The 21,355-nt window shown below is 45.3% G+C and overlaps 1 protein-coding gene across 2 annotated transcripts in view; it reads left to right on the plus strand.

Moving 5' to 3' along the window:
- The first annotated feature begins 289 nt into the window (after positions 1-289).
- The window catches only part of E2F3 (E2F transcription factor 3), a 39,321-nt gene continuing 18,255 nt past the window's right edge, over positions 290-21,355 (plus strand). For both annotated transcript variants that reach the window (XM_056482899.1, XM_056482900.1), the window contains exon 1: positions 290-885. In XM_056482899.1, coding sequence (XP_056338874.1) covers positions 562-885 — 324 coding nt within the window. In that variant the 5' untranslated portion in view covers positions 290-561. The remainder of the gene's footprint in view (positions 886-21,355) is intronic.

Here is a 21,355-nt window from a genome sequence, read left to right on the forward strand (position 1 = left end):
CCGGGATCCCGGCCGCGCGCAGGGGGAATCCCCCAGCCTCGCCCCCGCAGCCAATCGCCGCGCCGCATGCAAATCGCGGCCGCGCCCGGGCCAATGGGAAGGCGCAGGGGCGGGGAGGCGGCGCCCCCGTTGGACGGCGCGGAGGGCGGCGGGGGCCAATGAGGCGGTGAGGCGGGCGGGGCGCGCCCCGGGGGCGGGGACATGCAAATTTGGTTTGAAAAGAGGGCGGGAAATCCGAGTTTCGCGGGAGGCCCTTGGCGCGTAACCCGTCTCCTTTCCCTTCATTCATTGTCAGCAGCCGCCGCTTCCTGGAGCCATTTTCCAGCCGGCCCCACACAGCGGGAGCGGCCCCGCTCCATCCGCCGCATCTGCCCGCCCCGCCGCCTCCGTCCCCCCCCGGCGCCCCGCATCCTGCAGCCGGGGCCCCCCCGGCACCCGCAGCCCCCAGTATTTTGCGCGGGGCCTCGGCATCGAGGAGGAAAGGAGCTGGGAAGGCCGGGGGGGGAGGAGGGACGGGGGGGAGGAGGAGACGCGGCTGCGGGGACAGACCCGGAGGGAAGGATGAGAAGGGGACTCCAGCCTTCGGCCCCGGCAGCAGCGCCGCCGCCCGCGCCGTCCACGGACTCGAGAGCAGCCCCCGCCGCCTTCCCGGCCCGCTTTGCCGCCGGCACCTTCATCCAGATCCGCAGCACCGGCGCGGTGGCGGGGGCGCCCTGTGTTGTCTCCTCCTCCGCCGCCGCCGCTTCCCAGGCTCCCGGTGCCTTTGCCCCGGCGGCGGATGGGGGCCAGCCCGCTGGCAGCTCGCTGTACTGCACCCCCCACGGACCCGCCGGCAGGACGGCGCTGCTGCAGCCCGCTCTCGGCGGAGGCGGAGGCCGCCCCCCGGTAATTTTGTGTTTTCCCCCCGTCCCCGCGGGGAGGGTGAAGGGGACGGGGGGGGATCCCGCTGCCGGCCGGACCCGGGGGGCGGGCGGGGTGCGGGGGGGAGGGCAGGAAAGGCGGAGGCAGCGCTTTGTTGCAATAAACTTTCCTGCCTCCTTCCCAACCCCCGCTGCCGGGTCTTATTGAAATGGAGAGGGAAAAAAAAAAAAAAAAAAAAAAAAAAAAAAAAAAGGAGGTGGGGAGAAAAAAAAAAAAAAAAGCGGGGGGCTGATAATCCCCCGCCGCACGGGTGCAAGGAGCGAGCAGCCGGCGGCGGGGAAGGGCCCGGTTCCCCGGGGCGGGGGGCCGGGCCGGGCCGTGCCCCGCCGGTGTCTCCGCTTCACCCCCGGAGCCGCCGGTGACGTCTGGCACACGTGCGCGGAGGCCGCGGCTGTGACTGGGAGCCGGGGCGGGCGGGGAGGGGGACGCCGCTTCCTCCTCCTCCTCCTCCTCCTCCTCCTCCCTCTGGCCTGGGACAGCCCGACCGCCGGCCGGCTGCCCCCGGCCCCCGCCGCTCTCCGAAATGCCCCTGCAGCAGGTCAGTGACTCGTGGGGCGGCGGCGAGCACCGACCCTCCTCTCCCCCCGCTTGAGAATTTACGCCCCCTTCTTAAAATTTACGCGGCCCCCCCCCCCCCCCACCCCGCTCAAAAAAAAAAAAAAAAAAAAAAGAAAAAAAATGCGCCTCCCCCACTCGTGGGGTTTTCTTTGTCCTCGCCGATTTCGGGTGCGCGCTTGGCCCTCGTGGGCTCCGCCGAGTTGGAGAGCGGGGGAGGGCGCGGGGCATCCCCACGGGCGGGGGTCGTGGGCGGCGGGAGGGGCTCACCTGCCCCCCCACCCCCCGGCTCCACGACCCCCGCCCGGCGGCGTGGGATCGCTAAACTCCTTCCCACCTCTCCCCTCTGGCCCCGGTGCGCCCCTGCCAGGGCAAAAGGGGGTTTAGCACCCCTTCTCCCCGCCCCCTTTTCCTCTTTCCTGCATCCAGTCGGTGATGGTCCAGGTATGGGATGGTGCTGTAATTCTGAAATACTTCTGGAAGAGCTTTGGGAGCAGCCGGGAGACCGGTGAGGATGGCATGGCTTCTGCAGGTGTTGGTTGCTGAGCTAGTGGTGGAAGTTTCAAGGCTCATCAAATCCCATCCAAAGCTTTTTAAAAAAGTCATTATTATTATTATTTTCTACTTTTAAAATAATCATCTTTGCTGTAAAATACAATTTCTTCTTTTTTTTTTTTTTTTTTTTTTTTGTGCTCATGGTCTTCAGCATGTCCTAATGGCACTCAGTATCAAGCAGGCTACTTCAGGCCACTTTGTAAATATTTGGCGGTCCTGTGTGAAGGTTGATTCCTAGAAGGTGGGAAGGTGGTGGTAATTGAATTCAAACAGGAGCATATGTTACACGATGATTCTGGGAGGAAAAATTATACAGGCTTTTTTGGTTTTGTGGGAGGGATGTCATAGGATGTGTTGATGTCATAGGAACTCCTGAAATTTGTCATTAATGGGTCCTGTAAGACTTTCATGCATGATTTTAGTGCTTTTTTTTTTTTTTTTTTTCTGTATGCTGCCCATCTCTCTAATGGGAGGAGCCCCTGGCCTTAAAAACCTGGGAAGATTTATTTCCGCCTTAAAGGTTTGAAAGTGGGGAAAGTGATTTTGGCCTCTGCCTGCAAAAAAGTCCTCAAACAAGTTGCAAGTTTGTTGTATACCCTCAGCCCCTGTATTAACTTTGGGGAGAGATGTGGGATGGGGGAGGAAGAGAGTGGTTAGGCCAGCAGTATCTACAGCCTCTGGCTGGCACTCTCCCATGGAGATAAGGCACCCATGGCACACACCAGGAAAGGGGCTGTGCATCCTGCTCAGCCCTGATGGCCATGCTCATGTCAGTGCCCTGCAGGAGCTGTGCTGGTGTGCTGCAGACCCATCTTTTGGGAAGTCAGGCTGAAGCACCCTAGTGCTCTGCCTTCTCTTTCTGCTCTGCAAAATGCTTGGCAGGGACACTATCCGGCCTCAAAAGATTTCCTGGGACTGGTAGGGTTAGGATGTTCTGCCCTTGGTTCCTAGCAGAGTATATAACTAATATAACTATATATAGAACTAATATAACTAATGTTAGAGACTGGTGAAAGAAGTAAGAAAATGCTGGGTGGCTGAGGCAGTGAGCTCAGGCAAAGTAGCACCAATATAAATTTAGCTCTTGATTATTGAGTTGCAAGTAATGGCTGGAGTCCGACACCCCCCAGCTGAAAACAAGGCCCTGCTATGCAACAGACTGTAGAGAGGAGTCTAAAATTTGGCCAGCACACCTGCACTGGTGAGGATTATGAAAATATTCTTGCCTTTCAGATGCACTGCAACTGCACTGGCAACCCACCCATCACTTCCAAATATAAACTATGGTATGACTTGAAAAGAGTTCGGCAGTATAGTTTAGGCTGTGCAGGGAGGTGTTCAACTAACTACATGAGCAAATGAAAAAGGTTCTTTGGCCCAAGTAAGCTGCTTCCACTTGGGAATGCTGGAAAAGCCTTGAAAAGTGGCCTAGTCCATAACAACAGGCCTCTCCAGCCCCACACTGAGGAGAATTTGCAGACTCTTCCCTGTCCCAGGCAGGTGTCTCCACACTGTCCAAAGGCAGCTCCTTGCCCTGTTGCCGCCTGTCGTGGCAGCTCTTGTGGCTGTGGGTTGCTAACCAGGTCCTTGTACCCTGGAGAGAGAGCCCTGGCTCTGGGAGGCTCTGACCCAGCCTGCCTGCCCTTCCAGCTTCTGCAGGATTCCTGGGCAGTTAATAGAAAGTGCTACCAGGTGGGTCTGAACCCCTGCTATGGCTTAAACACCAGCAGTAATGAAGAATTAACCCTTGCAAAACAACCATCAGCTTGCACTCCTTGGGACAGCCTGAGCTTCTGGAGGCAGGGTCAGTGCTGTGGCAAGGGATCAGTGGTCCTGAATCCTCCTGTGCTCTCCTGCACCCTGCTGGGGGCTGGTGCCTTTTCCCTTCTGGAATCTCAGGCTTCCCAGGATGGAAAATTAACCCTGACCTAAATAAATAGAGGTTTTCTGCTGGGCAAGCAGGTTGAACCAGCTAATGGCAGGTCTGGGAAGTGCCAGGGACCATCAAGGGAAAGAGGTGGCCAGGGATATGGCACAGGAGTTTTGACACTGTGTTTTAGTGTCGGTGAGTTTGTGAATTGACTTGGATCCTCAGAGGCTGCAGGAGAAATTGATGTTTGATGAGGTACCCCAAAAGCCTTCTCTCTGGTGTTGCCTTCTCACTTGCTGTGAGAAAGTCACTACCATTTGCACTACCCTGTACTCAGGAATAGGGCTGCTATAAAAGCAAGCTGCTCAAAATGTTTCTAATTCAAATAGTAGAGAATTTCTTACTGTCTTTGGGTTATAAAGATAAGCCTTTAAGAAGAGGGCCATTTTCTTAGCCATGAGAAAATGCTTAAATGGAGACACCACCCACATGTTAAGTCCTTTTTAAAAGGGGCTAAATCCTCTTAACAACAATATCTTTAGAGAACTCCTGTGGCCTTTAGATGACATGAGCTGTGGAGAGGCTAGCTCGGCATACTTCAGAAGGGGGCAGGAGGATTTACATTTCCAAACTGAATACTTAGTACCTCTCTCATTTTTCTGGTGATTTAGAAAGTACCTCTTCCTTCCTTCCCTCTTCTCAGCAAGAGGCAGCTGGAAAGGGAGAAAAATGGGGTAACCCACAGTCTTTCTCCTATGTGTTATGTAAAGGAGCAAGCCAAATAGGACATAAATAATGAGCAAGGATTTAAGGTATGGAAGAGGAACGTGTAAGTAGCACAAAGGAAGCAGGCAGTTAACTCAGTAGCTTTTCTTTATTTTGCAGCAGAGAAAAGCTTTGTGTGTGAAGACACAGGTGTTTTCGTATTCAGACCTGCTTTCTTTGCCTGATAGTTTGTGTTAGTAGAAATGAATGTTAGTATGAGTCTGGGACCTTTGCTTTTTGAATAGCATTTAAAGGATTTTCTTTGGTTCAAATCCCTCTCCTCCAGCAACACACTGTTCTGAGCCCAAGGAGGTATCTCGTGGTCCTTTGGGTGCAGCTGTCTGAGGCAGTTCAGAGTATGAATCCTGATCGCCATAACCACGCTGACAAACACATTGTGAAAGGTGGGCATCCTAATAAAACCCTACAGGAACAGGCTGTAGCTTGCTGATGGCTTAGCTATCCTCATCCAGAGTCCAGCTGTGCTGGTGTGGCTCCATCTGCACCACAACTCCTGAGTATGGTAGCCCCAGGATGATAAGGGCATTTGGCAGGGTTCCATGAACAGCTGAGCTGCTCAAAGGCTTTATTTACTGTTGCTGTAAGGAGTAGGCTTGCTTGTCCCTCACTGTCTCCTCTGTATCATCTCCTTTGCTCTGCCTGTGGCCAGACTGGGTTCTTCCCCTACTGCTGTGCCTGGGTTTTTGCTGCTTTAATGAGCCAGAAGAGCTGGGTCTGGGCACTAGGTCTGGCAGGCATCCTGGACCCAAGATGGGGTGAGTGAGAAGAAGGAAGGAGATGGGAACTTGCCTGTGCAGAGGTGTTAAATTGTCCCAGCAAGCCTCCATTTTATGATGTTCCATTTTATGACTTGTTCTTTCTGTGAATGTATTTTCCTTGTATCACCAGTCTGCTTTCCAAAAGCTGGGTAGGGGTCACTTTATGGCCTGTTTATTCTTCTGTAGAGGATGTTCCAGCTGCTTGAGCAAATACAGCCATTTTGTTTCCCCTCATTTTATACCAGGTATGTTGGTGCTGTTCTGTTGATTCTTGCTGTGTGCTCATCTGTGAGTGTGTGCAAGCATTTACAAGGAGAATAATCTTTGAATTTAGAAACAGCTGTATATTTTGCAAGATGAAGTGGTCCCCCACTACTTCTCTATGACTGTGGCAAGTGTTGCAGGAAAGAACACGGGGAAGGGGGCTTGCACAGGAAAGCCCTTTGTGCTTCAGGACAGCACCTTCTTGGTCAGGGGTTGCAATAGGTTTTATAGCTACCAGTGGCTGGAGATTTTTGTGATCCCTGTTTCAATCTAGCTGTAGTTCTGACCTTAGGTAGCAACGAGTTCTAGACATGATTTACCTATTTAGTGTGAAAAGCAAAAACTATTTATTTCTTGCCTTGCTTTCTGGTTTCTTTTTTTTTCAGTTTGAACTCTATAGAGAGTTCTTGGGTGATCCTAGATATTATGGTAGGGAAAAATGATTTTCTGATATGTTCCTCTGCACAGTTTATGATAGATTATCTCCTGTCCTCAGATGTCTTCTCCATGCTGAAGAGTGTCAGACAATTCATTTCTCCTGAATTGTAAGCCATTAATGTAAAGATAAAGGTGTCCTTTTATGAAGAAACCACATGGGTGTGAGAACAAGTGTGCCTGTGAGTTTTTACTTGTGAAACTTCTGTGGACTGGCAGCTTTGGAAGATGCTTGAGATGTTCGGAACACACGGTGGACTCATTTTGCAGAGACCCTTTGAGACCCAGCTTGTTTCATGAGGTCTTAACCTGGCTCTGGGGAGGGGAATGGGAGGTGTGGGACAGAGGGAATCAGAAGCCATGGCTGCTGTGGGAACAGCTTGTTATGAGATGCAGGTTGCCAAAAGGAAAGTGAAGTAGCACCCTTCCTGTTTGGAGCACAGTCCTGTGTAGGCCAGTAGGCTGGTGTGGTTGTGGGAGAGAAATTCAGCCCATCCCTCCTGTTCAGAGCTCCAAGGATGAGATTGGTGCATGTGAAATGAAGACAGGAGCTTTTCTTGGTGGCTTCAGGTATGGTATCTTTCAGGCTTCACTTCTGGAGGTGTCTGCTTGGCTCATGGCCATGGTTCTGGTGGCAGGACTGGGAAGGTGGCTCGGGCTTTAGTCCTGGTTTTGGGGGAACTGCCTGCTGAGTATGAGTTGGAGACTCTGACTTTAGTTCCAGTAGGTTTCTTGCACCAGTGGTGGCAGTGAAGATCCAGCCCAGCCCAGTGTTGGATCTTCAGCAGATGGAAAGCTCTTAGAGTAACTATTTCTCCAGGTTTTATAGTCTCTGCAAAAAAACCTCATTTACAGCTGGCAGCACTAAGTGTGTATATGGAGGTAACTCTCATCCTTACAAATGACTAAGTTGGACTTCAGGCTTTTGTTTTGGCTGACAGAGTTAATCACTTCCTGCATTATTTTTCAAAACCAGGATTGTGTTTGTAGCTTTGGAGAGAAGAAGCCCCCATCATGTTCCCTGGGGTCAGTGGTGTGCAGTGAGAGGGAGGCTGCCCGTGCCTCTGAGATGGGGCTGCTGCAGTGCTGGAGGTGCTGCTGGTGAGGTATTTGGAATCTGTTTCAATTTCAGTTCTGTTTGAAGACAGTCTTGGCAAAATTGCCCAATTTATCACATCTTTAAAAAGGAACTATTTAACTTCTGTTTTCCTCAAGTAAGTTGGTCCAAAACCACACTTGGAAGTACTGTGCCTGGCATGGGTGTCTCTTGAAGTACTGTGCTGTCTACTTGGATGCTGCTGCTATTTGCTGGATCTAGTGGCATTCATGGAGTTCTTAATGCCTTGTGAGCTCAACATGACCCGTGGTAAATATTTGCATCTGCAAGCCCTGTAAAGGGAGAAGGCAGGAGCTTGGCTAGGTGTTGATTAAGCCAGAGCTTAATGAAAATGGCCTCTGTTGTGTGGTCAGAGAGTACTACTTCATGGGTTTTAGCATCCCTTTTATACATACATGAATGCACAGCAAATGTGCTGGTAGCTATTTGCAAACTGAGCTTGCCTAAGGTTAATGGCGTGTGTCATGAGTCTCCTGTCCCACTTATGAATGTGGACAGTTGTTGACCTGACCTGTGACAACAGTGTGAAAACTAACATGCTAACTCTGTCACTGCTGCAGGTGCATGCCCTGCAGCTCTCGGGTGTTTTGAGCCCAAGCTTTTGGCCTAGGACTAAGCTGGGAAGGTGAAACGGAGCATTAAAGATAACTTAGCACACTCAGAGAAGAGATGCCAGCCAATTCTGAGAAGGTTATGTGGGCAAATGTGGCTTTTCTTTATTCCTGCCTCTGAAAGTAAAACCAGGATCCCGTTTCATTGCTTTCTTGGAGTAGGAGACTTAATTTGATCACCTCCAGCTACCTTCAAGATTCTTCCAGCTTGCATGTGGCTGCATTTAGGCCCAGAAGTGCCCACTACCTAAGGCTGGTGGCATATTCACGTGCCTTGCTTCAAGGGTCTAGAACCTGATTTTTCAGCAGATATGGGGTGTTTCCTGTGATGCTCACTTGCAGTATTGCAATTGTTGAGTCCTTGGTATCTGGAGCTTTATATGGACAAACTAAAAGCAGAGGCTGCTATTATTTTGGCTTGCATTTCTTTATTTTTACAATGAAATTTTACAGCCCTGTTATATAGACCTTGTATGTCACTAGTTGTTTTGCAAAAATCTATGAAAACTTCTAGAAAACATGTAAAGAACTATTTTTGGTAAAAATAAGTTGTAATGGGAATGTGGACAACAAGAGATGTTTGCTTAGCCTTGCCTGCTTCAGCTCCAGCATTCCTGCCCTGAGTTGTGGTATGTCTGTTGGTTATGTATGCATAGATCCTAAAAGTAATTTTCATTAATGAACTTCTTGAAAGACATTCTCATCTTAACCATGCTATTCTGGTTTGGGGTTTTTTGCTTATTGTACAGCTGTTGGTTCAAAGGTTGTTGCATATTGCATAACTTAGTGCTAGAAAAGGGGGGTGGGGGAAGGAACTCATTGGCAAACTTCCTTCCTTGTTAATTAAGGTGACATTAAAAGTCTCTGGTTTAGGACTCAAGGGTGCACACCATGCACTGCCGGAATCTAATTCTTATATATGATGTCAGGCACATTGGTCCACTCTACTAGTTCTCTCTGAATATAACTTTGTCTTAATTTTGGTTCTACCCATTAGTTATAAAATCATACTAAAATTAGAGTGCAGTAACAGATACTTTTTTTTTTTTTTTTGCAAGCCACTGAATATGCACTGTAGGATTTTATACTTTTTACACATTTTAAAGTATAGATGTAATTTTAGAGTGAAATACTTCTCCATGGGGCGAGTGTACTATGCTGTCTAAAAACTTAGCTTTCAAATTTGCCTTTCAAATGTTTTTCAGAAACAAACTGACAGTGTAGACTTGTTTGCATCCCTCCTTCCTAGACCCTCAATTTAAGAGGTGTCATCTGGCAAATTTTGTGTCTCTTGGCCTTGCAACTATATTGGTGCAGTCCATTAGTGTTGACAATAGGCTTCTGACTTTCTGGATGCTACCCAAGTGCAAGCAGATATACAAAAGTACAAAATGATGCATAGAAAAGGTTTCATCTTGTACTATATGTGGAATGGTGGTTTGTGTGTCCCAGGTTGTCTACTGTGGTTTAAGCTGGGTATTAGGAAAATGGTCTTCATCCATATGGAACAGGCTCCCCAGGGAAGTGGTCACAGCAGCAAGCCTGACAGAGCTCAAGAAGCCTTTGGACAATGCTGTCAGGCACATGGTGTGATTATCAGGGCTGCTCTGTGTGGCCAGAAGTTGGACTCGGTGATCCTATGGGTCTGTTCCAACTCGGGTTATTCTATGAATATTAATGGATAATGGTTCTAAACTAAAAGAATGTGGATTTAGACTAGATATAAGATGGTTTTTACAGCAGGGCTAATGAAACATTGGAAAAGGTTGCCCAGACAGGTGATAGGTACCCATTCCTGGAAACATTCAAGGCTGGGTTGGATGGGGCTCTGAGCAACTTGATCTAGTTAGATGTCAGTGCTCATTGCAGCAGGGTTGGACTAGATGACCTTTAAAGATCTCTTTCAACCCAAGCTATTCCATGATTCTGTAGGAAAATATGGGCTCTTAAGGAGCAGATCTGAAGGGTTTGCTGCATTCTCTGAGTGCTTCTGTAATGGAAACTGGGCTTTCCTTCACCTTCTACTTGGGTGTTTTTTAACATCCGCTGTTTTTGAAGTCATTTTCCTACCAGGGACCCTAGAAATGGAATTATATGGAATTATAATGTCTTGAGCGATGCTAGTAACCTAATAGTGCCTTCAGTACTTGTTTTCTTGTGCTGCTAATTCTGGAATTAAATGGCAATTACCATGTATATATGCTGGTGCTATTTTGCCTTGCCAGCGTTGTGTTTTTAGACAGCGTTGGTCCCACACGCTGACAGTCAGTTTTTTGTCCCCATACAGTAAGCTAGTTCACACTTTGTCTAATGTCTTCGCATAGCGGGAATTGATGTTGGTTACAGCTCTCACAGAAGGCTTTTGTGTGGTGATATCTGAAAGCTGTCTTGTTGGAGCTTTTATCAAGGCTATTGCAATGAGGCCATTATCCCCGCTCGTGGAAAACATAGATATTGGCAGAAATTTTTATAGCAGCGCTTGGTAAGTGTCATGCTGGGACAGAGCAGCACAGAAATAATACCCGAGGTGGCAGCCGTGCCGTGGTGGGGAGTTATCTGTCCCTGCAGGCTTGGGGACAGGGTGGGAAGGGAACCCTGCACAGGGCAGACAGAGGGTGGTGATCAGGGCTATCGCAGGCACGAATAATCCTGGCTGTCGGCTCAGCAGAATAAAGTTTCACTTTTCATGGTAAGAGTTTTATTGAGTGGCTCTGAATAACCCTGGTCTGAATTGCTGTACAATGCTTCTGCACCTCGTACTTTTTTTGGGTGGGTTGTTTTTTTTTTGCTTTCAGCTGTGTGGTATCTGTGACCAAAAAGTGTCTCTGGGGAGTTATGTAAAACAGCAAGTCGGGTGAGAGGAAGCTGAAACTTCACAACCCGGCTGTAGTACCCTTAAGCACAAGATTCTTTGAGCTAGTAAAAAAGACAACCTACTATTGAGGTGGGTGCAGGGAGGGCATTAAAAATTATAATAGCATTTTGACAGGCTTCTTTGTCTCAACAGTGGGTATTTCACTGGGTTTATTCTTTCTTTCCCTCAGGAATTAGGGGTCTGGGTTATTTTTTTAGTTTGTTTTGGGTTTTTTTTTTTTTTAGTGAAATACAGTGTCCCAAAAGCATAAGCAAGTTGCTCATTTTCTTTCTATGGGTTTTAATCATAAGAGCTGCCTTGATGATTTTTCCCACCTCAAATTAGCAGTTTATTTATAACATGCTAATGTTCTGCATGCCCGTCAGTATTACTGTTCTGTCGTGCTGAGCTGAGAATTGTTCTCTCGAAAACTGACACTGCAAAGATGACATAAAAGAACATGAGAAATTGCCTGTGATAGAGAAACATTCAGGTGGCTTTTGGTATGACTTTGATTCACGCTTTCTATAAAATCATTTACATTTCCTTCCTGATTTCTATTGCTAGTCACATTCGTGTTGCTTGGTTTTATTTTTGCTTACCAAAAATAAAGAAAAATGCAGACTGTTGGCTTTTGGCATCCTCGTTACCCTTTCGTTCCTGCTGGCAAACTTCTGTGATTGTCTTCCACGCAGTGTCACCAGCTGCCTTCTTGGATTGCAGGCAGGAGAATGTGGAACTTCAGGGGGTGTTTCCCCCTTCCTGCAGGGTGCCTGTGGAAAGCCTCTTCCAGATCTAGGGGTTAGCAGCATCCTTCCCAGTGGTCCTCTGCTGCAGCTGCTCTGCAGGAAGGCAGGGGAGCATTCAAAGCCCACACTGTGCAGTGTGGGGTGTCTTGTGCATGGAAAAGCAAAGGGCAAAATAAAAACACATCCCATGAGTCTCTATACTTGGAGCCATGTGCTTTGTAGGTGTTTGCAAGAGAGATGGCAGAGAAAGATGCAAGATTGTTTGGCAGCCTCCTGCATTGTTATGACCTGTTCATCTGTAAAGATGCTCTTCGTGTTGCTGCTGGTCTTGGAGCACTGAAGTCCTTCCCCATTCTCATCTTGGTAGTGTTGTGTTTGCAGAATATGTGGGAAGTGAAGGCAACAGCAGTGAGCAGGTTGTGTGCAGTTGGCTAGATATTAGGTACAGCCTTCTGTGGGCAGAATTAAGTTAGTACTTACAAAGGAATCTTTTCTTGGTATTTGTATTTAGGGGGACAGAAACCCCTTTTGCTGTGAAATGGAATGTGTAGGGAATTCCAAAGACTGACATATTTAATTTAGAGGAGAAAAAAAAGAAGAGAAAAGGAGGCAAATCCCCCTTATTCAGAGCCATATGTTCAAGATACTATCCTTAGTGTGATTTATTTGCTTCAGAATTAGGAAAGAGGGTTGCTAGGAAAAGTAAGATGCATTCCCTTCTTTCACCTAAAAGAATTTTATAAGGGTGATGACAATCTCCCTCCTTTCACCCTCTTTCCTAGTCCTGGAGAATAATCAATTTAGCGATAAGTCAGAGCAAGCAAAAATGTGATTGTTCTCATCTGCAATGCAGACACTAAGATGAACTCCTTTCTCTAAAGCCAAAGTCAGGTTTTGAAGTGAATCAAGAGTTATCATTGTGTTTTCAGTAAGAAAGGATCAGAGTTTCAGTCTTTTTCTTTCCCCCTAGGATTTGTGCAGTTTGGGGGGAGGATTGACTGCCCTTTCACTCTTTTGATGGCCTCTACCAGTTTCAAACCACTTCCCTACTCCCTCCAAGATGGGGAAACAGCACCAGTTGTACTGATATCTGTTCCAAGTATTTCATTTGAAGTGGAGAAATATGGCTTTCCCAGCTGTTCAAAGAACTCAGTTGCTGCAGCATGTGAAGAGCAGGTCCCAAACTCTGCTCGTCCCACAGCAGATAAAGGGGGAATTGCCTTCAGACCTTGCAGGGACAAAACTTGAGGCATCTGTGAGGTGCTATAGTATATCTAACTAAAAATGTCAGATGCTTGAGCTTGCCTTATTGGTGTAAGTACGATGGTGTAAGAGGGGTGGCTTAAAGATCCCAGCAAAGATGCTTGCCTGCCAGAGCTACCCCAGCTTTCCCAGTGAATGTGCAAGTGTGGCGTGCCTAGAAGATTAGGAACAGCCTGCCTGCCTGTAAATGACCTGAAGTTTTGCTTTCCTCCTGAAAAGCCAGTGTCAGATTCTTTGTCCAGATTCAGCCCAGTCTCTGATTAGTGTAGATCAAATCCTATGAAAATGTATTGTTCCTTCTGCTGCAGAGTAATGCTGAACGCCTTCTATGAGTACTTCACCTCTCCCTGAGATGATGCTTTTTGTCCTCATTGTTGCTCTGCCTCTCCATGACTGTGTGGACATGGAGCAGGTGATCTTCCCAGCCAGAACCTTGAATTAAAAGTGTTGTCTTAATGGGAAGGTACATTTTAACTGGCTACTTGCATCTCCTGAAGCATGAAGGAATTACATTAGTATTTTCAATAAGTGTTTTTATCCAGAGTATCCATTTCAACAAAGGTGTTTTTTTAAGTTTGCTATTAAGATCTTTAATCTTAGAAGGCAGGCCAGCAAGGTGATTCAGGTAAAGAACCTTTTAGAGTCACAATATGGAATTTTTTCACCCTAACCAGGGGAAGGTGGCGGTTTGAGCATGTGCCAGTTTGCCTTTCCAGAGCTGTGATACAGCTGAACCACAGTGGAAATCTGGAACCGTAACAACACTGCTTATAGGAAGTTTGACTCCTTGCATTTAACCACAAATGTGGTCAATGTTAGAAGAAGCAATAGCAGAGGGGAAGAAAGGTGGTAGTATTTGATTAGCTTTTTTCTCTCCTTGTTTTCTGCTGTGAGGAAAGAGTGATAATATTACTAACTGATGGTTCCAGTTTCTTCCTTGTTACACTTTGAGGATACTCTTAGGGTAGGTGTGATAAGACTTACTTTCAGCACTTTAAACTCAAGTCACGTGCTGTTCAACAGTTGTGCTGCTTGGTAAACTGTTGGGTATTTCTGGAGACAATAACATAGTGAAAAGGATTAAATACCACGTCAAGACCCTTCAGGTGGTCACTAGCTTCATGCAGGGATTGAAATGCAAAGCAATTCAGTCATGATGGATTTCTGCAGGAGGTTATTGAGGGATGGAGGTCTTCCCATTGGCTCTCACCATCGTGCCCTACACCAACATGCTGTATTCATTCAGTTCAGCAGCATGAGAATGGCTGTCTGTCTTGGACACTAAAATATCCTGCTGTTTCCTATCTGCTCTCCCCATCTCCAGCTTTGAAGGGCTTGGGGGCAATATAGCGGGTTTGTGAGCACATGGAGGAGTAACTGTGGCTGAAAACATCCTCTGTTAATGGAGGAAAGCTATATTTCCTTAAACTGGGAGTCTGCTCAGTGCTGTTAGCACCATGCCTCGTATGCTTGTCTTCAGGTTTGGACCAAGGCTCCCAGGCTACATGTAATTTAATTCAGTGCCAGTGATGGCTGGCACTGAAGTAGGTGAAGATATAAATGTAATTTGTGCCTAGAAGTTATGTATGTAGTGAGCTTGCAATACTGGAGGCCTTCTTGGCAATCACTGCTGTCAGGGTATACCTCCAGAGGAAAGAGTGGCTGTGCTGCTCTGGCAGGTACAGCTCCAAACAGGGCTTTAATGTGACTAATTGCTAACAGGTGAAAGTAAAGGAGTTGTGGTCTGAAAGATAGCAACTGGGATGGCTTCTACAATCAACATCTGCAGCAGCTGTGGCTGAGAGACTTGTGTAGTTTATGAAGGTGGGAAGGCTCACAGGGCTTTTGGTCAGATGTGTGGTAATGAACGCCAGTCACAGGCAAAGTTGGCCAAGGAAGGGTGAGTTTCATGGCTGCACTCCTGGCAAAGTCTCTTTCTGCCCCTCAAAAGGAGAGGTGGAGCCAGCCTGGATGGTGGTGAGAGCACCCAGCACCCTGCTTATTCCATGCTACAGCAGAATTCTGCCTTTGTGACCAGAATATACTGCTGAATTTCAGCTTTGGCTTAAAAGAGGGTGTATCATTGTTATTGTAAGTATACCTCCACTACAAACTCAACTAGTGCAGAACTAACTCTGGAGACAGCCTGCAACTCACAGGGCTGTGAAATAGGAGTTTCACTTTAATCTTGTCTGTTTTCAAACATAACTATTTTGTTATTGATTACTTGTGAAAAAAGTCTGATGTATTTATCTCACAATCCTGGCACATGCTGCCCACTGCCAGTAGCCTCAGTTCTCCCCTCAGCAGCTGCCAAAATTTCCATCTTTCTCCCGATACTTTCTTTAGCACCATTGTGCATTGAAACGCTCGCAAGGATAGCAATATGGGAAGGCTGTGTAGCATTCCTGTTTATCTTGGAAGTCAGTGTTTTACACAGGGAGCACTGTAACTCTGCCATATTTACTTTCTTGTATTTAATTCAATAAAATGTATTTACCTGAAGTGGACACGAAATTTCCAGCTTGCGGTGGAAAGCGTAGGACCAGGCTGCAGAACTCCTTCCAAGTCAGGACAGAGTGTCTGAGGGCTCCTTGCCAGTGCAAAGCGTGGGAGGAAAGTTGGGAGTAAGACGACTCTTGCTGCTATCATCAGCAGGCGCCTGTTGGAAGGGTAGGAGTTACAGATGTCAAGGCAAGACAACAGGTTTTTGTGTTTTCTTGAATTTTAGACTTCCAAGACAAACTGATGACTGGCAAAGCAGGTTTCGTCCAAGAGTGTCTTTGCTTTAGCTTGGATACGAACTTGCAGCCTCACATAGTGAGATGTAGTCAAGTTTGCTGGGGTAATCTTAGCTTTACAGTTTGATTATAGTTTAGAATTAGGGTTGGGAAAGCAATCAGTGTAGAAAATGAGGGTTTCTATGGGAATCTGTCACACTTAAGGATTTTTTAGCAATCTTGCAAGCCTACAGGCTGGTGGAGGCTTCCCAAGGCTGCCTCAAGTTACCTTTTCTCCTGCTTCTAAGAGAACAAGGCTGTCCCTCCTTCCTATCCATATATTGTTGAGAGAGGGCATCGTCCACAGGCTATTTTTATTCCTTTTCCTTTCCATAATTATATGTAGCTTTTCTAAATCTGTCTGGTTGGAAAGCTCTCATGTACTTTTGAAGGGTTTATTTGATCTTAATTTAAGAATGTCTCATGTCCAGTTGTGAAACTTGCTATTTTTGTTCACCCTACCTACAGCTTTTACTAAAACAAGAGGAAAAGGATGAAGAGGAGAGACTGAAAAGTATGTGTGAGAGGAGGGAAAAATGACTCATAAGTGGAACTGCAATTGAAAATGAAAAGGATCAAGGTGTACTGATCATAAGAGAGAAAGTTATGGCTTCTGTTAAGAAGGCACAATTAAACCATATGGTCATTTATCTTTTGCATAGATCAGAGTGCGTTTGGGGAGGAATCCATGGGCCTGAATTGAGTAGATAGATTTCTTCTCTCTTCAAAGTTATTTAAAGAAAGGAATTTTTAGTGCAGCCTTTAATAGGTGATATTTTAGTGCTAGATTCCACTGGAAGACTTCCCCAGGCTTCTGGAAAATCCCATTTAGCTGTATTGCCTACGGGATAGTTCTAATAGCTGCATGGTTATACAGCAGGACAGGCAGAAGAAAGGGAAAGGGGGGAAGGCTGCAGTACAAGAAGCCAAATGGACTTTCTCTGAACTTTAGGCTACAGTGAATATAAATTAAAGCTCATGAGTAGATGCACATATTTCTGCTTTCAATCCAGGTGTTGTCTCATTTACCTTCTGCTAACGTTCTGCTCTTCCAGCCTTGTGCCAGTGCCCGTAAAATTTCCACAATACTTGGGATGGCTAATAGTCTTGAAATAAGCCTTTCTGTAGGGCTTCAGTAGTGTGCAGTTGTGAGGATGAAGTTATTCTGTCTATACAGCTCTGCAAAGAGTGCCTGTGGTGTTTCCAAAAGTGTTTATCAGCAGTATCCCACAGCCAGCTCTTTCTACCTTCACCCTTCTTTTCCTGCCAAAAGGTAGAAGTTAACAAAGGTACAGCTATCAGATGTGTGAATGAGGCTGATAGAAAATATGTTTAATTTTGTAAAGCATTTTGATTAACAAAAGTAACTTTCAATATGAAATTGGTTTTCAAAAATGGCCGAGTGGCAGGAAAAGAGTCCTTTAGATTGATTCCAGTGAGTATTTTCACTAATCCCAAAACTATGGAGTGCTTTCATCATTGTCACAGGAGTAAACAAAAAAACTGTTACTGATAGTAATTGCCAGCAGAATAGTGAATGATAATGGAGCTCTCACAACTTGCTCTGTAGGCACATTCAGACACAGTGTGTCTTTAATGCAGCGAAAGGCAAAGTTGTATGCCAGAGCACAGGGAATGCAAGCCATGCCTTATGAAAGGGGGCCTGTCTCTGGAAAGCAGCACTTCTGAGAAGTCTGCAGTGGACAAGCAGCTGCACACCAGCTTCCAGCACAGTGCTGAGAGGTGATGGCACTGAGGCTTGCATCCTGGCATGTACCAAAATATGAACAAGAGTGGGGATACTTTTGCCTCAGTCAACAGTTTTGGTGTGACTGATACCCAAAATAACATGTGTGATTCAGTACTAGTCTATGTAAGGGAAAGGTCCTGAAATTAAAGATGCTGTTAAACAGGGTAGCATGAATTATATGAGGTCTGAAGAAAATGCCCTTCAGTGCAACTTAAGCAATATTTTTCTTTTGAAATTAAGGAGTGACTTGACTGATAGGAGATACAGAATTGGAGGCAGTAGTTGATACAGCTGATGTTTGCACTGCTGTCCAGAGAGACCTTGACTGGCTTGAGGAAGGGGCTGACAGGAGCCTCATGAAGTTCAGCAAAAGGAATTGCGGAGTCCTGCCTCTGCTGAGGAATAATTTCAGGTACCAGAACAGGCTGGGACAAACCTGCTGTAAAGCACCTCTGCAGAGTGAGATGATCCTTTTCCCTCTGCTCAGCCCTGGTGACACACAGCTGATGTGCTGGGTCCTGTTCTGGGGTCCCCATTATGAAAGGACATGGACATCCTGGAGCAGGTCCAGTGAGGGGCTCAGAGCATCTCATATAGAAGAAGAGGCTGAGAGAGCTGGAACTGTTGAGCCTGGAGATGTTTAAACACATGATGGGAGAGAGTGAAGAGAATGGAGCCAGGCTATTCTCAGTGATGACCAGTGACAGGATAAAAGGCTATGGGTGATGACTGAAATGAAGCAAGTCCATTTAAACAGAAGATTATACAGCAGAGGTATGCTGGAACAGGTCCCTTAGGCTGTGGAGTTGCATTCACTGGCCACGTTAACATCCCAACTGAATACAGCCCTGAGCATGCTGTTCTAGTTGCCTTCTCTTTGGGCAGCGACAGGTGGGCTAGATGATCTCCAGAGGTGCTTTCCCATCTCAGCCACTCCCTGAGATTATTCCAGTGTTAAAAGACTTCTTAGGTTTTTGAACTTGAGCACATGGAGAATTTAATATTGAAAGCTTAAACAATGCAAACTCAAAGTGAAAATTAGATTTTTTTTTTTAAGTGAGGGGAAAATAATGAGTTTATGCCTTCAAGTTTTGACACAATGACTATTTTGCTGTAATTTCTCTGTAGAGTTATGCTCTGTAATTTCAACTCTGAACAGCCTTGAGGTTAGCAAATCCTTCTACTTGCTTTTTTGGTAGGAGCAACTGTGTTTATGGTACTTCCTGACAGGTGGTTGTTAATTTCATTTGCATAACAAAGATTCTAAAATTGCATTCTTATCCTTGGCTACAATAGCACAGCAACTGGGTCTGTGATATGTAGGAGGTCATATTAGAAAGTCAGATTCTTTTCTTTCATCAAAGCGTAGATTAGAGAGAAAAATGCAAATTCACTTCATTTTAAAATTTGAGACTTCAGGGTGCTACTAATTTTTCTGGAGAAATCATCTCAAGGTGTTTCATTTAGGAAATACATTGCAAATAAGACAAGGTAGAAGGGACAGATTGTGTCTGGTGTGGGTCAGTTTTCACATAGGTTCAAGTTTTTGTGTGGCTGTATGATCGAAGATTTTCTGCTTCACCAAAGCCAAAAGTGTTAACTTTGTGAAAATATCCTATATAATTCGACAAAGAATGTCTTTTCCCCTAGAAATTCATTACCTGTGACTCCCTGGAAAACCATCTGTTTTGGTTGTTGTCTTGTAAATTAGGCTATCACATTTGTTTTAGATTACACTGTGCATGACAGACTTTCCCTAAATGTGAAAAAAAATATTATTTAGTCTACCTAAACACTCATTCACTTCACTTAAGGCCTGCTGCCATCTTGTCTTTTTTTTTTAATTCCCTCTCTGTCAATGAGGATAAGTAAAACATCCTGTTTGAAACCAGTTTGTCGTCATTTTGCCAGCAGGTTGTTCTGCTCCTTGGTGTAGCTGATGGATTGATAAAATACTGCCAAGGTAGAATGTGCATCACAGTGAAAGCTCAGTGTATTAGTTGTTCTTTGTGACATTACACAGCATTTAAAACATCAGGAACTTGGCTATCTCTGTGCCATTTCAGCCGTGTAAGCAGTTGCCAAACTGACCTGTGCAATAAAAGTAAGTGCAGCAGCTGCCTACCTTGATGTGGGGAGGGAGGAAGTCATCAGTTTCTAGAGTTTAGCAACCCAGGCTAAGTGAAAATCAAGTGCAGTTTGTAGTCAAAGAAATGTGCTGTGAAGAGAAGCCAGCTCCAGATCTAGGGTGGAGGAGGCTGTCAGCCATAACTGGGGTCTTTAGGTCCCTGCTATCTGTGATTCTGTCCCTTGCTCTTTCCTTGTAGTCTTTTATCTATTTCTGCAACTTTCTGCTAATCTGGAGCCTCCTTTCCGGCTGCTTCTAGGAATAGCTGCTTTTGGATATGTAAACCGTGTTTTCCTGTTTCTTGGGCACTTATTTTTGTTACTCTGAAGTTTGGTATGTGGAAGAGGTTATTGTGTTAACTTCATCAAGGTTATGTAAGGATTTTTTTTTTTTAATGCAATGCTGGTAATTTAATTTTTGAAATAATTATTAATTAACTTGCAAATGATAAATTGATTTCTTCTGCAAAGTCATTATAGTTACTTATAGGTGCAGGAATAACTTATCAGGGTTATTCTGACCAATGTTGAGACTTCCCTAAAGTGAATTAATACTCTCACAATTTACATAATACACAGAACTATCTTGTGTTACAGTAAATACTTAAGACCCCACGTTATTTCTCATTGTCTGATTCTGTAAATTCAAATCATTGCGTCTCGCCTGGGTCTTCTGAATGTTTTTTGTCAACTTTCACAGTGACCTTTGGAAACTAGATAATATTTTTATCACCCTTAATGGATTCAAAGTCCATTTATTACTTTTGGAGAATCCTGCTGTATGCTTTTATACTTGGGTGGAACTGGGTTAAGAAAGTACTTCAAAATAAAAGATTTTGCTGCTTAAGATCTGACTTGTCATTACTAATTACATTAATTGAAAAAATAGATAGATGTAAGAGCCATTGTACTTCAGGCAGTGAATTAAAAATACAGAGTCAAGCAATATTGGTGTTGGCCGTTTTTGAGGAAGGATTCACCTGCTTTGGGTATGTGAATACTTAACGCTAATGCTCATGTGCACCTGAGTATTGAAAACTTGCTACCTTCTAGTTTGTAGCTCTCTATAGTTTCTGAAGTGTTTACATATATATATCCTTTGTGTCATTAATTTGAAGTGATGCACTTCCCTTGGCACTGCTCTGGTATAACTTGGTATGGGTATTTTGTGTGGAGTGCAGGAAGGTTTGGGGTGCCAGGGTGGGGGTCATTGTGAACTGCAGACATGTGTAAACGTGAAAACTTGCAGTCCAGAAACTTCATCTGTGAAATTCCACAGGCATCATCCTCTCTTGTAGGTATACTGTATCCAAGGAAAACAAAGCTCAGGATGCTGTGGCTTAGGCAGGCAGTTTAGTGAATGAACTTGGTAAAGCAAGCCCAATCTTGCACCATTGCAGAGCACCTACACTGAGATAGCATTGATGTGGACTTGTAAGTGCTCCTCTTTCTCCTCACTTTCCACCTTTTATGTATCCAGTCTTATTAATTATATCTTCCTAGGGAAGTTTATCACTATATTCTGTATGTTTTGTAAGTGAGGAATAACACTTTTTCTGATTCCTATGTCAATATATATGCTCGGAATGCTGCTACTAATTTTTGACCTGTTTATCTAATGCTCCATGGCATTTACTGGAATTTCCTACAAGGAAGTTCATCCTATTATATTCTCCAGCTCTCAGTGTCCTTCCTCCCCCAATCTCAGGGCTTGTTTGTTTTATGGACAGTTTGGCAGACAACTGACAGTGTTTGAAAGTTTTTCTAAGTAGCCGTGCTAATTTCCACGCATAGAGTGGAAGCCACAAATCAAATTGCAACCTTATTCTGAAGTTAATGACTTTTAAAATAAAAAATTATCCTTAAATACAAAAGACAAAAGTATCTCTAGGATGTATTTTGAGACTGATTTGCTTTGCAATGATTTTCCTTTAGGGTCAACTGTGAAATGATAGGATTT

This window comes from Oenanthe melanoleuca, chromosome 2 (assembly GCF_029582105.1).
Source record: "Oenanthe melanoleuca isolate GR-GAL-2019-014 chromosome 2, OMel1.0, whole genome shotgun sequence".
Taxonomy (NCBI): Eukaryota; Metazoa; Chordata; class Aves; order Passeriformes; family Muscicapidae; genus Oenanthe; species Oenanthe melanoleuca.